This window comes from Emydura macquarii, unplaced genomic scaffold, assembly GCF_026122565.2.
Source record: "Emydura macquarii macquarii isolate MOO-44397 ecotype Brisbane River unplaced genomic scaffold, CSIRO-AGI_Emac_v2 contig_1477, whole genome shotgun sequence".
In the NCBI taxonomy this organism is placed as follows: Eukaryota; Metazoa; Chordata; order Testudines; family Chelidae; genus Emydura; species Emydura macquarii.
Window position 1 is genome coordinate 2,229,200 of NW_027131614.1, and position 16,103 is coordinate 2,245,302.

Consider the following 16,103-nt stretch of genomic DNA (forward strand, 5'->3'; position numbering starts at 1 on the left):
AGTGTAAAATCAGTGAGAGATCAGATTAAGGCCCAATACATTTTCTCTATTTCTTATAGTTCATATAGTTCAATAAAAATACCTCTCAAAGACATCACATTAAAGGCTTGATTCACAACTGCATTACTTGCATCTTATGCTAATATAACTCCATTTACATCCATGGAGTCAGACCAGTACAAAACTGGTAGGTTTATTCTTGAAATTCTGAGGAGGTACCAGGTTAGATACTGATCTCAGTTATACCAACGTAAATCTGTAGTACATGAAGTCAGTGGCATTAGTGGTATAACTGAGATCACAATCTGGTCTAGTGACTGCATAACTACTGAACCATCACACTATTATTAGTAACTATTGTTAGTTTGTTATGAGTATTTATTATGAATGGTATCCAAATTGATGGACATTATTCTTCTCAGTCAATATAATACAGATGTGTATGTGCATATAATTTATGTGGATATTTTGTTAAGCATTACCAGAAAGTGCCTTTTTAAAAATCTACAATACCCGAGGCTGTCAGCTAATTAATTGGAAAATCATCCTTGCTATTTACAAGGGGATTGTGATGATAAATCATGGTTCCTTTTGAGTCCTTGCTCCTTAATGCACCATTTGAAACTCCAATTCAGAGAAGTCATGGAAGATGCCCTGTATAGGCCTGTATTTGGTGCTTCAGCTACTAAATCAATGAAGTGTTAAGAAACACTACATATGCTACTTTGGGAACACTTTTCCAAAACCCATATGCTCCCAACTACTACATAGACTTAGTTCTAAGGGTACTTGGAACAAATATAATGCAATTATCGTGTGGCACAGTTGAACTAAAATATCTGTATTTTTACGAACAGAATGTTTTCTTTCTTATCACTAAAAATAAATACTGACTACCACAGGGAATCCCTCAGTTGCCACCATAGTATTTTAATTGTGGTATCTTTTCAATTCCAAGCAAAATACAAAAGAAGCAGTTATTTTAATGAACAAGACAATTTAAAAAATTATGCTCAGGCCCAATTGAGCAAAACACTTCAGCATGTGCTCAAGTTTCACTGAAGACAAAAATTTAAGCATGGGTTTAAGTGCTTTGCTGATTTGAGGCCTAAATCTGTAAAAACTGCACTGTCCTATGGTGAAAAATTAAAATGCCTCTCCCTATTTTAGATGGGGGGATGTTTGGTCAGAGCAGCAGAGCTAATTCCTGGTAGGCGGGAAGGAGGAGCGTAGGTCCAGTCATGCTGGAGCCAAGTTTCTCCTTGTGCCTCTAAGCCAGTGTTTCTCAATTGGGGTTCCGCGGGAACACTGTTAGGGTTCCGCGAGCAGCTGTTTTCTGCGCCGCCGATCAGCTGTTTTCCGCTGCCAAAAGCAGCTGTTCTCCGCGCCGCCGAAAAAGGGAAGATGTCTCGGATTTTCCGGCGGAGGGTATCCAGTGTAAGTGTAATTTAAGTGAGAAATGCTGACCTTTGCTTATTTCGACATTTGAAGACTGTTAAGTGTTTGGGGGGTTCCGCAATTATTTATGGAGTTCAAAAGGGTTCCGTGGCCAAATTTAAGTGAGAAACACTGCTCTAAGCGCATGAGGGAGTGTGCAGGGGTAGCGGCTTCTCTGCTTCCTAGTGGCCAGCCAGATTAAGGGCGCTGATTGGCTATCCTGGGCCTTCCTCAATCTAAAGCTTTCCCAGGCAGATGGGGATCAAATCTTGCCATCATTTCTGCCCTGCCCATTGTCCCTGTAGTTGAGGCATATTACGCTGTGTTTCCATAATGCTGTAGATCTGATTGATTACCTGGTTTAAGGATCAGGAAGAAATTTTTTACCTTATTGGGCCAAATTGCAGGGGGCCAGAGAGTGGGGGTTGGGTTTTTTTTGCCTTCCTTGCAGCATGATGGAGGCACAGTTTAGGTTAAACTGAGTAAGAACAGGCAAATGAATGATATGAGTTAATATAGGAATGTTTAATTTATTACAAATTGTAATGAATATCCAGTGCAGATAAAAGCTAAAAGGAGCAGATCCAGGATATGGCTGGTGGACTTTTTGTTTGTTAGGAAAAGGGGAGACCTGAAGTCTTTGCAGATTGAGGTCCCTCTTTGGACTCTCTACCCCTTCTTACTGGGGGGTGGAGAGGGGATATATGGGAATGGGGGAAGATTCAGAAGTGAGCTGAGTCCTAGCATTTAGGCTGAAGAGGGTTTACCGGGTAGGAGCCCTGTAACCCTGCACTGGACCCAGCAGATATGTGCCTGGTATGTGAGAGGAGTGGACAGAGAGCGCCCCTCGCCATTGTTCAATTAATAAAGTTGTGAAATGCTGATTAATTCATCCCTGTGTCTGTCTTTCATTCACCTACATGTCCTGATCAATCTCCCTGTTACAGGAATCATCATTTTAAGAAATTTCCAATATGCTAAAGGCAAGTGCTTAATGCTTCTGAATATTAAGTCTCTTTAAGGCTCTTCCAGCTGGACACCCAAAGGTTCAGACATCCAACTAGTCACTTTTGAAGATTATAGACCAAATCCTTTAGTTTGGAATCGGACTTTCCCAACAGATGGAATGTAATGACTATTGCAGATCCATTAAATGTAATAATGGGTGGCATTAACATGTATGTGGACAAAGACACCTAAATGGGCAATATGGAGAACTGATAGTTCATTGTCTGATATCCAAGGGAATACGCCAGAATTTATTGTTTCAAAGCACTCATTGTTTTCTGCAAAATGTAGATATTTAGAAAAATGGGCATCTTTTGAATTGGAAATGTCTTTCTCTAATTCAGCAGAGCAGATTCAGACATACAGTATCAAGCCAGTTCAGAGGGGCCTAGAATGACATCTTTACCATCATGAAAAAGAGTGACTGTGACTGATAGCATTAACACCCGATTATAGCAAAAAATGTAATGAGTTGAGAGTGAGGTAAAATGAGTCCTGCAGCAGTTAGTTGTAAACAGTTTGGCTGTGGATTTCAACATAATTAATTCTGAAACTCCATGAGGTGAGCCGAAGCAACCTTGAAACCATCAGTGATTATCTTTAGGAACTCGTGGAGGATGGATAAGGTCCCAGATGACTAGAGAAGGGCAAACATAGTACCTGTCTTTAAAAAGGGGAGCAAAGATAAACCAGGGAATTATGGACCAGTCAGCCTAACTTCTGTACCTGAAAAGATACTGGAACAAATAATTAAACAACCAATTTGTAAGCACCTAGAGGATAACAGGGTTATACAGAATAGCCAAGATGGATTTATTAAGAACAAACCATGCCAAATCAACCTAATTTCCTTCTTTGACAGGGTTACCAGCCTAATGCATAGGGAGGAAGCTGTAGATATGTTATACCTTGATTTTAATAATGCCTTTAACACAGTCCTACGTGACATTCTCATGGGCAAATTAGGGAAATATGGTCTAGATGAAATTACTTGATGTGGAATAACTGGTTGAAAGAGCATACGCAAACAGTAGTTATCAATGGTTCACTGTCAGAGTGGGAGGATATATCTAGTGGGGTCCTGCAGAGGTCTGTCTGGGGTCTGGTACTATTCAATATTTTCATTAATGACTTGGATAGGAGCGTATGCTTACAAAATTTGAGGATGATATTAAGCTTGGAGGGGTTGCAAGCACTTTGGAGGAGAGGATGAGAATTCAAAATGATCTAGACAAATTGGAGAATTGGTCTGAAATCAACAAGATGAAATTCAATACAAACAAGTGCCAAGTACTACACTGGGGAAGGAAAAATTCAAATGCTCAACTACAAGGGGGATTAACTGGCTAGGTGATAGTACTGCTGAAAAGGATCTGTGGTTACAGTGGATCACAAACTGAATATGAAGCAACGAATGATGCAGCTGTGAAAAAGGCTAATATCATTCTGGGGTGTATTAACAGAAGTGTTACATGTAAGACATGGGAGTTAACTGTTCTGCTCTACTCAACACTGGTGAGGCCTCAGCTGGTGTACTGTGTTCAGTTCTGGGAGCCACACTTTAGAAAAGATATGGACAAACTGGAGTTAGTACTGAGGAGAGCAACAAAAACTATAAAAGGTTTGGAAAACCTGATCTATGAGGAAGATTAAAAAAATTGGGCATGTTTAGCCTTGAGAACAGAAGTCTGAGAGTGGGGGGACCTGATAATAGTCTTCAAAATGTTAAGGGCTGTTACAGAGAACAATTGATCACCATTATCTTCATATCCACTGAAGATAGGACAAGAAGTAGTGGGCTTATGGTTTAGCAAGGGAGATTTAGGTTAGATATTAGGCAAAACTTTCTAATGATAAGGGTAGTTAAGCTCTGGAATGGACTTCCAAGGGAAGTTGTGGAATCCTCACCATTGGAGGTTTTTAAGACTCCATTGGACAAATGCCTGTCAGGGATGGTCTAGGAGGTAAAATTGATTCTCAGCATGGGGTGATGGACTTGCTCACTTCGTGAGGTCCCGTCCAGACCTAAATTTCTATGATTCTATTATCTAAAATTAATCTGCATTGCTTTCACTTTCTAACATTGCTTTTCAAAATGTGTGTATTATAAATAAATTACACTAGGATAAAGCATCAATTGTGTGCTTTTTCTCATTCTTCCTCCACAAGGAAATAATCTAATCCCTCAATTCAAATCGTCTTGATTGCTTGGAAGTCATAACATTAGCATTGCACTTTTAAAAATATTTTTGTATATGCTCTCAGTTATTCTGATATATGTGATGCAGTGGAAAAGATACTTTTCCCATCTTGACTTTACATCCCTGTTTTTCAGAGTATAAATTACAGAAAATTGCCCTGTGGGCTGAAATCTTTCATGCTTGTTTCCAGCCCCAATTTTTATATGTGGAAAGTTTCATGAAATTGTGTTTGTGTGAAACTTCTTTTTTATATTAAAAACTGATTGTGTTTTTTTCTGCTTGAATATCTCACAAACACTTCATTTTCAAAATTAAAAATTTGCTATGCACCAAGTGTTCTTTGAGTTCTAGTGCCTTCAACAGGTACTAAGAAACTTGGAGAACAATGGTTAAGTTTTCTTGTTTTGTAATAAGCATATCTGTCTTACTTTCACAAAGTAGAACCTGTGTGTCAAGATGTAGATTCTTCTACTTCTGAAAAAATAGTTTGTCTTGCTAAGGAATAGGACAAATCTTACTAAAAAGCAGTTTATTCAGCCACCCTACTCTTAAAGGGAACAATCCTCATCGTTCACTAGAGCAGCAATCAATTGATGTATGAGTCAGTTTGAGTCTGGGAGCTAGAGAATGAGTTTACAAACCAATGAGAAGCAACTTGAATTAGCAAGCTCCACATAACTTTAGAATTTAAATAAATTATACTAGGGAAAAAAAGATAAGGAACAAATACATAGACAAACACACTCAAGATCCACATCTGCAAGGTGCAAATTGACTTTTCAGTCATTGAAGTATCATTGACTTAAATGGGAGTTGAGAGGATGCACAAGACTTCATATGACTTGACCCTCATTTTTATATATCTCATCTTCTATTAAGTTTACATCAATGTCTCTAGGCATCTTAACAAAATTAAATATATAATAGAATAGGTAAAATTGACAACAGACATAATGAACTGCCCATACCATATCACAATAGTACTTGTCCAAGCAGCTGAGTATCTGAATGAGAACTGCTGAAGAAATATACATAGGTCAATTAAACCAAAAAAGCCACCCTAAGAGACCTACCCATTGCTCAGTTATGCTCTAAAGCAATCTTGCATAGAGCAATTCCTTCTTGCAAGCTTCTTTCTGACTGTGTAGCTCTTTCACTTCCACACATAGTTAAAGTCAGTAATGCTTTAAGTCATCACTGGACAGGGTACTGATGAAGAAGAAAAACAACTTGCTGCCAACAGGATGGCAGAGAGCACCAGTAAAGGATCTACTCTACCAATCATCTGAATCCTCAGATCTAACAGTGAATTTAAGGGCACTCATTTATTATTGGTGGAGAAATAGTAAACAAAGAAAACTAGCAGCCTTCATTACTTGAAGTTGAATTATTCTTGCAAACCAAGAGTGGTCTCACTGACTGCAACAGAGTCACCAGTTCCCCAGCATTCTCCCAGGAAGCTCTAAAAATACTTCTAAACATGTAAAATGAACACAGTTGTGCACTGTTTATACAGTAAGACTAGGAGAGGAACTAAACCGTGGAAGAAATTTCTTTAGTGGGCATTTCATGTTCTCTCTGCTTCACAACCTAAATTACACTATATGAAGCAATCTACTTGTCTTCTGGAGATGGCTGAACTTCTTTACACGTGTATATTATATATTGTAGAAGAACAGTTTTGTTCCCATATAACAGATGGGAAAACAGAGGCCCAGAAAGGGGAAGAGACTTGCTCAAAAGAATGAGGTAATTAACAAGCGGACACGAAAATACAAGGATTTCATAACCACAACAAACACTGGCTCTGATTTCTAAGATATACAACACAGACCATGTCCACATTAGGGAATCTGAATTCTGGTTAATCAGTACAGTGGTAAAAATACCAGAAACCAGCACTCTTGTCTACACAATGGCTCCCACTGGTGTTAACACCAATTCCCTTGAATAGCTGTTAGCACTAGAACTGGTCAGCAATTTTCTAACAAAACGGGTTTTCATCAGAAAATTCAGTTTAGTCAAAACCAAAATGTTTGGAAGAAATGTTTTGGTTTTGAATAACTTTCACCAAGCTCGCATGGTGAGCTGCAGGGGACCTTGGGTTTCCAGGGTCTGAAGCTTTGGTGCAGCCCTGCCATGCAGAGCTGGGAGCCTGGAGGCCCGGGGAGACGTGCCTGGAAACAGGATTCTCAGGACTTCTAGGTTCCCCACTCTGCAGTGAGGGACTTCCCAGGCTCCTGGGGACTCAGGGGCAACCTGGGGAGTCTCTCGGAGGTGGAGGCAGCATCAAAGTGTCATTATTAACATTTTTTGTTAATCCTGATCCTAAAAGATTATTATTGGGCTTCCATGGTTATTCATAATAACTGTATACATAGCCATGGCATGTTAATTTCTTACCAGCTCATTGCTGCAATCCTCATCAAAATCCTCCTCTATTCCATCAGTCATCTCTTCTCCATCCCCATCTGCATCTGGCCCTACTTCAATAGGCTCTTCTGTAGAGTTATCTGCATTCTCTGATATGCATTCCTCTTGGATCAGCTCAGCATTATCTTCCATTTGCTTCTTTTGAGCTTCTGTAAGGAAAGCATACTCTGTAGAGATTCAGTAACCTTTTCTGTCGCTCATAATGAATAGTGCTCTCAGACAGAGTTCGTGCCTCCATTCTCTAGATGAAGCTAGGTTTATGAAATATGGTATGTTACTATTCACCAGGTAAATACTATCAAATTCCATGACTCCTAAAATTACCGAATAACTAATCTGTAACACTGGCACACTCAGCCAATCAAAGTGAAAGCACTGAGTACAGTTACTGGTGTAAAAATACAGTTTTTCTCCATTCATGCAATTCTCTGGAATCTGCTATGTTGTGGGAATCCAGTTTGCAAAATCACTGTGCAATTATGTATCAACGTAAATCCTTGTGTTCTCACTGGCTAATGGATGATCATGGCAAATAAGTGTGCAGGGATTTGCATAATAATGGTGTGATTATTTCTCAATAAGTATACAGCTAATAAATAAATTCTACTAGTTGAACTGGCCCCATTACTGTGGGCTGAAGTAGCAGCTGCAGCACCTCCTCACTCTCTCCGTTTGCACCATGTGCTGAGATAACTGGAACAATTTCTGACCCCTGCTCTTGGCTCAAACTCGTTGCTGCCTTCCATTCCTGCCAATGTGGGGGTGAATATAAAGACAGTTTCCAAGGTACTCAGGGCTCCCAGAGCCCTGCATGGTCCACTCTGCTCAGCTTCAGTATGGGACTTAAGTGATGCATATGGCCTTGAATTTGTCCTCCATACCTTGAAGAATTTCACCCAGGCAGCAGAAGTCTGCAGCAGGGATGGGAGAAGACTGACAGATTGGTTTATATAGAGTGATTGGAGGAGCAGCAGAGCAGGGGGCTTGGAGGGACCACAGACTCACTCCTGTGCACTTTAGGAGCTCAAGATGGAAAACTTTATGCACGCAAAATGACAGCAGGCCAGGGGACTATTTGCCTGTGGCTGAGATAGCAATATCATTTCAGTCTGGAAGTAACAACACCTACCAGTGACGGAACTTACAAAACAAAAGAAACGTTTCTTTCTTTTTTAAACCGACTGTTTTATATTACCAGCAAGCTCATCTCATTTCTTGTTAGATAGTGAATGAATCTGAAATTGGCTGTGAAATTATATATCTTACAGCTTTATGAATACATTATGTTTTCTATTTTAAATTATTACATGCAGTAGCTAGTACTCAAAACTGCTGACACTGTTCTGTATCATGTAATCTTAAGCAAAGCCAATTCTAGGTTCTCCCTCTATATATAGATTTTTTTTTTGCTGGACACTTTCATCTCTGTAGTCTTGTTAGCCTTTGACCCCCTCCTTCTCGAATCGTGTTCGCTAAAGCCTCAGAATGAATACGGCTTTATTCCCTTAGTCCTAACGTCTTTACAGAAAGAATCTGGGACTCAAAGAATCAAAGACCATCATAGGCGTTCTCTTTGAAATCAATGTGGTAGTACAGATTGTTAGTGCAAAATTCAGCCCATGGAGTCTTATCTTAAAATATTCAACATTTATCTGTATGACAGCTTCAGAGTTATAACCAGTGATGTTAGCATAAGCTATAGTATCAACCCAATTTCTGCTATAGCATTTGACTCAACAGTCTTTTGATATACACTTGTAGTGCTACCAACCAAAGGTAGCCATTTAAAACCTTTTTACTTTGCTTAAGCATCGCTTCTGCTCTTCCTCATTTCAAGGTCTGTGCTAAGGAGGAAAATGTCTTGAAAGGTTGGAAATTTTGGAAGACAAACTTTTTGAACAAGATATTAAACAGCATGAACAAGCAACATGATCTCCTGCTCAGAGTGAACAATAGGAATCATAAAGACAAATAGCAGCTAAGAAGCAGTGGAAATTTTAATCATTTTTATATGCAGCACTGCACTTTTCTCAATGCCTTTATGGAAGTGATATTGAACGTCTTCTCTGCTTATTTAATTTAGTGTCTTAAAATTATAAACAGAAATATAAGGTGAGGGAAATATAAAAAGTGTATTCTTAAATCTAACATAAAATCTATTGGATAAGTACGTAAAAGAAGGACAGGAGATTATAAAATAAAGAGTTGAAGGGAAATATAAAAAGCGTATTCTTAAATCTAACATAAAATCTATTGGATAAGTACGTAAAAGAAGGACAGGAGATTATAAAATAAAGAGTTGAACTACAATATACATTCAATAAAAGAGATAGGAAAACCACAATTTGGTCAAGACTTTCAATGATGGATGCTAAAGTTATATTCCTGATATATTTTGATAAGAGTTGTTGGGGACTTAGCACTTTTGAAAATCAGGCCACTTTTTTAAGAGTGTAAAGGAAGAAGTTAGGGTTATTATTTTCAAAGGTGCCTAAGGAGTTAGATGTCCAGCTCCCATTAGATTGGATACCTAAAACTTTTAGGATCCTTTGAAAATCCACACCTTGGAGCCGAATTTAAGACACCCATTGTTGAAAATCTTGGTCTTTGTATAAACAGAAAAAAATACTCTCCTGCTGCCATCTTACTGAATCAAAGCAGCCAACCACTGCTCTTTTGAGGCTTCCTGCTCCAAATGTCCACCAACAAATTAGACACACCAAACATCCTAAGAATCCAGTTTTCCTCTCTATAAACTCTAGCTACTGAGCTTTCAGAGTTATTTGCTCTACTTAATAGATCCAGCTTCATAAAAGCTTCCAATAACTATTAGTTATTAGGGACACAATTTGCAGCTGTCCACAGTATTAAAACATTTATCACTTCTAAAATTTGAGTTTCCAACCTGAGCCCATAGCTGAGACTGACAAGCCTGAACTACAATACACTGATTCTTGATTGAAAGACTAACGTAAAAACACTTCCTTCTCTCTTACTTCTTCTCTCTTAAATTTGTATTTAAAGTGAATCTAAAGACCTTGTACAAAAGGGATCATAAACTGTGCACAACCATTAGGGACATAAAACCACAAGGCAATCTTTTACTCTCAAGTTCTCTTTTCATCCTAGTAAAAATTTCAGGGTATTGGTAGCAATAAAGAAAAGAACACTAGCAAAAATTGCAAGTTGAGTTTCTCCCCCGAGATTTTACTGGCTAGTCAGTGAAAAACTTCATAAAACCACTGAGTTCAGATTCTAACATGTATCATTCCCCAAAAGGAATAACTCCTTGTCCTTCTGAATGCAATATAAGTTCATGAAAAAAAAATTAAAATTAAAAATTGCAACCAGATGCACATGATCTTTCTTTTCTTTTCTTTTCTTTCCTTTTCTTTCCTATAACAAATTTATGCCCCTATCCTCACCCCAGCAGACAGCCAGGAGACACCATCTTTGTACTGGACAGTTCTCCAGGGGACAGTGGAAGGAATTCTCTCAATGGACCACAGAATAGCAATGGAACCACTGGGCACATCCTTTGTGTAGGCTCCAAGAATCTTTCTCCCCTCCCACTTTCCTGGTGGGAGGAAGGAAGAGCAAGGAGACAGGATCTGCATCTCAGTGTTTTAAAATATTTAAAATTATTGGGCCAACTTGTGAAATTAGTTACACCCATGTAAATCCAAAATAATTCCACTGCATTTAATATAAAATCTGAACCACTATATCCACTTCCTCCCCTTTTATCAACTGAAATCTGTGAAGGATATTCACTGCAGTACTTTGGGAGATATAATAGTATGATTCAATATGAATCAACATTTTCTCTTTGAGCTGATTTATATTTAAATAATTACATGACAATCATTTTAGCAAAAGTGCAAATTGGTTATCAAAGTACAATGACATGTGGCTTGTTTTGTACAGGAATGGGTTTTATGGAAAAGCTCCCTGAAGTGGGGATATGCCATTTCAGTAGACGAGTGATTCATTTGGGTGCTCCATGACTACATGCTCTTTGACTATATTTTATTTTATATTTTACTAACTTTTGTCATGCTCAAAATTTTAAGGAGACCAGGTGGGTGAGATAATATCTTTTATTGGACCAATTTCTGTTGGTGAGAGAGACAAGCTTTCAAGCTTACACAGAGCTCTTCTTCAGGTGTGAGAAATGTATTTGTGTCACAGCTAAATACAAGGTGGAACAGATTGTTTAGCATAAGTAGGTAACACATATTTCAAGTGACCATTCAAGGTAAAGTCGTCTGTTAATATCTATACAGTCACAGGTACAGGGCAAGGAGAAAAAAGGCTGGGGGTGGAGGTTAAGTAGTCTATAGATTGTTGCAATAAGCCATAAATCCAGTATCTCTATTCAGTCCATGATTTTTAGTATCTAGCAAAGTTATGAATTTAAGCTCCCAGGTTTGTCTTTTGAAGGTGGTATGCAGCTATCCTTAAAGGATGAGGACTGATAGGTCATATATAGAGTGATCGCTTTGTCAAAAGTGTTCACCCACAGGTGATATGGTGTTTTTGTTTTTTATCATTTTTCTGTGTGAGTTCATTCGAGAGCATTATGATTGCCTGGTTTCACCTACATACTTGTTATTGGGGGCATTTAGTGCACTGGATAAGGTACATTGCATCAAGTATGGATTGTAATTATTGGATGATACCCTATATGGCATCAACATAGCCACCACCCACCCATGAAACTCTCTAGAACATTCCCACACTAGCATCAACTGTCTGGACACCATGATCAGCTTCAAAATGGAACCCTACAGACAATTATGTACAAGAAACACACAGATCACCACACATGCCTTCAAAGTTCCAGTAACCACCCTAAACACACCAAGAAATCTCTTATCTTAGCCAGGCATTCAAATACCACAGAAGATACTCCAAGGAGGAAGTCTAGGACATACACCTTTACATACTTTAATCAGCCTTCACCAAACAAGGACACCATAGCACAGAAATAGATCGCATCATGGAATGAGCCACCCAAATACCCAGAGAATCTGCTTCAATACAGAACTAAAACTCCTCTCTGATTGCACACCTCTACTTGTCACCTGCCACCTCACACTGGAACCCATACAGGGTCTCATCAAACAACTACAACCCATAGTCAGTGGAGATCACATCTGAAAAGAAATCTTTCCTGAACTCCCTCTTTTGGCCTTCAACTAACCCCTTAACCCTGCCAAGATCATCATCAGAAGCAAGCTCTCTACAGACCAGGACACACCAACTCAAAGTGGCACCAGATCCCAATAGAACAGATGCAAAACCTGCAGACATAGCTCCACCATTACAGTGAACACCCCTATGACACACGTTTCAAGATCCATGGATCCTCCCCATGCCTACCACAACATGTGGTGTACCTCATCCAGTGCACTAAATGCCCCAATAACAAGTATGTGAGTGAAACAAGACAATCACTACCTTCTTGAATAAACCCACAGAAAAAAACAATAAAAGACAAAAACACCATACCATCTCTGAGTGAACACTTTTGATCAAGTGATGACTCTATATCTGACCTCTCAGGCCTCATCCTCAGATGAAACCTGCACAACACCTTCAAAAGACGAACATTGCAGCTTAAATATATAACTTTGCTAGACACTAAAATCCATGGACTGAATAGAGACATTGGATTTATGGCTTATTACAACAATCTATATCCTACTTAATCCCCCCTCTCCAAATTTTCCCTCCTTCTCCCCCTGCCTTATCCCTCTATGACTGGAGAGGTGCTCAACAGTCATTTCACCTTTAATGGTCCTTTGAAATATGTGTGAATTACTTATGCTAAACAATCTGTTTTAGTTTGAATTTAACACTGTGACACTCTGAGCACATTCCCAGACCCAAAGAAGAGCTCTGTGTAAACTTGAAAGCTTGTCTCTCTCACTAAAAGAAGTAAATCCAAAATAAAGATAATACCTCACTTACCTTGTCCCTCTAATATCCTGGGACCAACATGGCTACAAGAACACTGCATACTTTAAATTTTAATATAAAACATAATGAATATATGTTGTGCACACTTCTTGTATATCAAGCTCTATATGTATCATCTGCCATAGGCTAGAAAAAAACACTTATTTTTATGGGCCAAATTATGGATCTACACCAGCTGCGGAACAGAGCATATATGTAGAGTTCTTTATGATTGGTTATAACCAGCTTCTAATTGACAAAGACTGTGATGTATACACAATATACAGCTATTTGGTGTGATATGTTAGGAATTAGCTAAGGAAGTATTATTGGTGTTGATAGGAATTATGAGGCTACTTTTTGATTCATCACCATGAAAATATGACTAACTTTCTTATGACACATCATTACTGTACTAACAGTGTAATAAACAGATCATTAAACTACAGGCTTGACCACTGAAATTATATGAATGAGGAATTTGGCTATATCGATAATGGAACAGAATGAGCTTTTGTAAATCTAAAGGTTTGTCTCAAACTGGGGTAAGCTGACTCTGAACTAGAACATTCCCTGCTTTACACTGATACAGTACATCTATGTAGAGGATTTGCACTGTGTAACTACATCAGTGCGATATTTTCTAACATAGACAAAATTACTTTTGTAAATTCAGGAATATATTTGTCATTCTAAAAATGCTTTTCTATAATGCATTGTTGGTTCCTGAACAGCTAGTAGGAAAATCTTTTCCTTTTTTTTGCTACTATACTATAGAACACATATTCTTGAAATTATTTTGTTGTAAGCACCGAAAGTTATTGAAATCTTATTCCATCAGTTCAAATTGAGGTTTAATTTATCTTAATTCTGACCCTATATTATGTACCAAAATGTTTGGAAAGCTTCTTTCTCTCTGATTTGTCAGTTTGACTAATAACTATGTCCTGTTTTAATTAATCTCTTAATGAGCTGTCTGTGGCTAAAAATCATTTTCACCTACCTGCTTCAGCCTTCTGCTGTTTTTCAATCTTCTCCAGTCTCCCTAGCAAGGAATCAATTTTTGTTTTGATTTGGGTTAATTCCTTCTTGATTGTTTGCAACTCATCTGATTTCACTGAGGAAGCAGGACAAAAAAAAAAAAAAGCAGAAAACATGAAAGAAACAACAATTTCAACCCAAAGATGCATCTGAACATATTCTGTCCCTTTCCCTGGTAAATGTAGTTCAAAGTATACTTCTAAATATCACTACACTCTGATTTCTTTCAGTTCTTTTAGTGAATGAGCATTTACAACCAATTGAGTCAGTTACAAATATGGAATCTCAGTAGAATGCCTGGTACTAAATCTTGAGTGACAGCAGGTCATGCTAGGGGTGTAGCTCAGTAATACATGTTTGAGACAAAACATTTAAGGCCATAACAGATTCAATCTTGGCAAATGCAAGTAATGTTTAGTGACAATAAACCTATGATGTGAGGTGGATTCAAATGCTGGGAATGATTCAAACATGACAGGCAATATACAGTTTTGTAATGGTATTTTGCAGTGCAATTTTCTAATAAAATAATAATAATAATAATAAAAAAGTCCCTCCACAGCAGTAGATATTTTTCAACAAGTGTAAATAGTAACAAATGCTGGAGCAGCCAGCAACATAATGTTTTGTCCTAGTCAACAACTTCATTGCAAAAGAAGGTGTTAAGTATTATTGCTTTTTAAACCTTTCAATTCAGAGTAACTTCTTGTACTTTTTCCAACTGTAGATCAAATACAGAAATACTATTTTCATGATCATGTCTAGGGACAGGCAAGCCAGTTCCAATAAATTAAGATCTCAAATGAAGTTCCAAGTTGTTTGCTGTACTTTATATTTCATTTATGTGCATGCTTGCACTCCCTGCTTCCAGCTTGGAAGAAATACTGATCTAATAGAAAGGACCATTCACAGAGGTATTCTGGCTTCATTAGAAACAGGAAGTACTGGAGAGCTCATAAACAAGTCTATTCTCATGGAATTTCCATCCTAGTTTTGTAGACTCAGGAGAATCTCCAAACTGTGGGTTCAATTGTCCGCCTCATGTAGGAAGAAATCATATGGGATATCTACAAAGACCTCATCCTTCCATGCCAGCACTGGGTCTCTGGTGACCTTTCCCCACCTCTGCTACATAGCTCCGAAGGAGTCACTCTGTTAAGGTTTCTGCAGGCAAAAGGAGGTCCTTACCCCAAACAGTGATGGGTGGAAGTACAGAGCAGTCATAGTCATTGGGCTGTATTACCCTTCCACCCTTAGCTTCATGATGTGCATCTCTCTGACTCTGCCCCTTCTCCACACATAGATTCTGAACCAATGGAGAGCCCATTGTGGGTCTGGAGAGTGGGGGGGAATACTGTCATGGAGGAGGAGCTAACCTTCTGTGCAAACCCTCCTCTCCCTGACTGGATCTTGGGAGAACAATCAGGCCATATTACTATTGGGTACCTATCTGATCTAAACCTCTGAGCCTTTTGAGCTTTGTTCATCAATCAATTAAATCCCAATGACAAGGATAGAATATATCATATTACTATTATGATAGAGGCTTTAGCAGCCTCTGTGACCTTGTTGTAATCTAGGGGTTTTCAGGCAATGCTATTAAACCAGCTGAAAATGCAACAGTTACCCCAATAGTGGTCCTTCCCATTACTCTGCAGCATTTTTCGCTATGTTAATGGAGCCAGAGCTTACAACATTCTCAAAGAAACATTGAGTCTTGCGTTTGTCTTTGCCCAATGACCAAAGGTTACAACAAAATGTTCAGGTTATGACAACTTGTATAAATACATGTAGAATGCTACTGCTTCCCTGCAGGGAGAAGGGTCATGTTTCCATTCATAATGGACTGAAGAAGCAGCATGTATTCCAAGGTGAAATGGTGTGCATTTTCCCAACAGGGAATGCTGTGCATCTGCAGCAGCCTACTTAGAAGCCTCCTGGGGATGGACCTAATGTGTCCAAGAAGCAGTTTTGAGGTGCTTCCTCACTGGTAAGTGACAGGCGTGAGAAACCTTAGAA

At 38.6% G+C, this 16,103-nt stretch overlaps 1 protein-coding gene across 11 annotated transcripts in view; it reads right to left on the reverse strand.

Moving 5' to 3' along the window:
- Positions 1-16,103, reverse strand: part of RALYL (RALY RNA binding protein like) — a 552,061-nt gene that overhangs the window by 20,926 nt on the left and 515,032 nt on the right. For 10 of the 11 annotated variants that reach the window (XM_067553544.1, XM_067553541.1, XM_067553539.1 and 7 more), the window contains 2 exons: positions 14,047-14,160; positions 7,050-7,228 (listed from right to left, as the gene is read on the reverse strand). In XM_067553544.1, coding sequence (XP_067409645.1) covers positions 7,050-7,228; positions 14,047-14,160 — 293 coding nt within the window. The remainder of the gene's footprint in view (positions 1-7,049; positions 7,229-14,046; positions 14,161-16,103) is intronic. The other variant, XM_067553546.1, reaches the window with a different exon arrangement.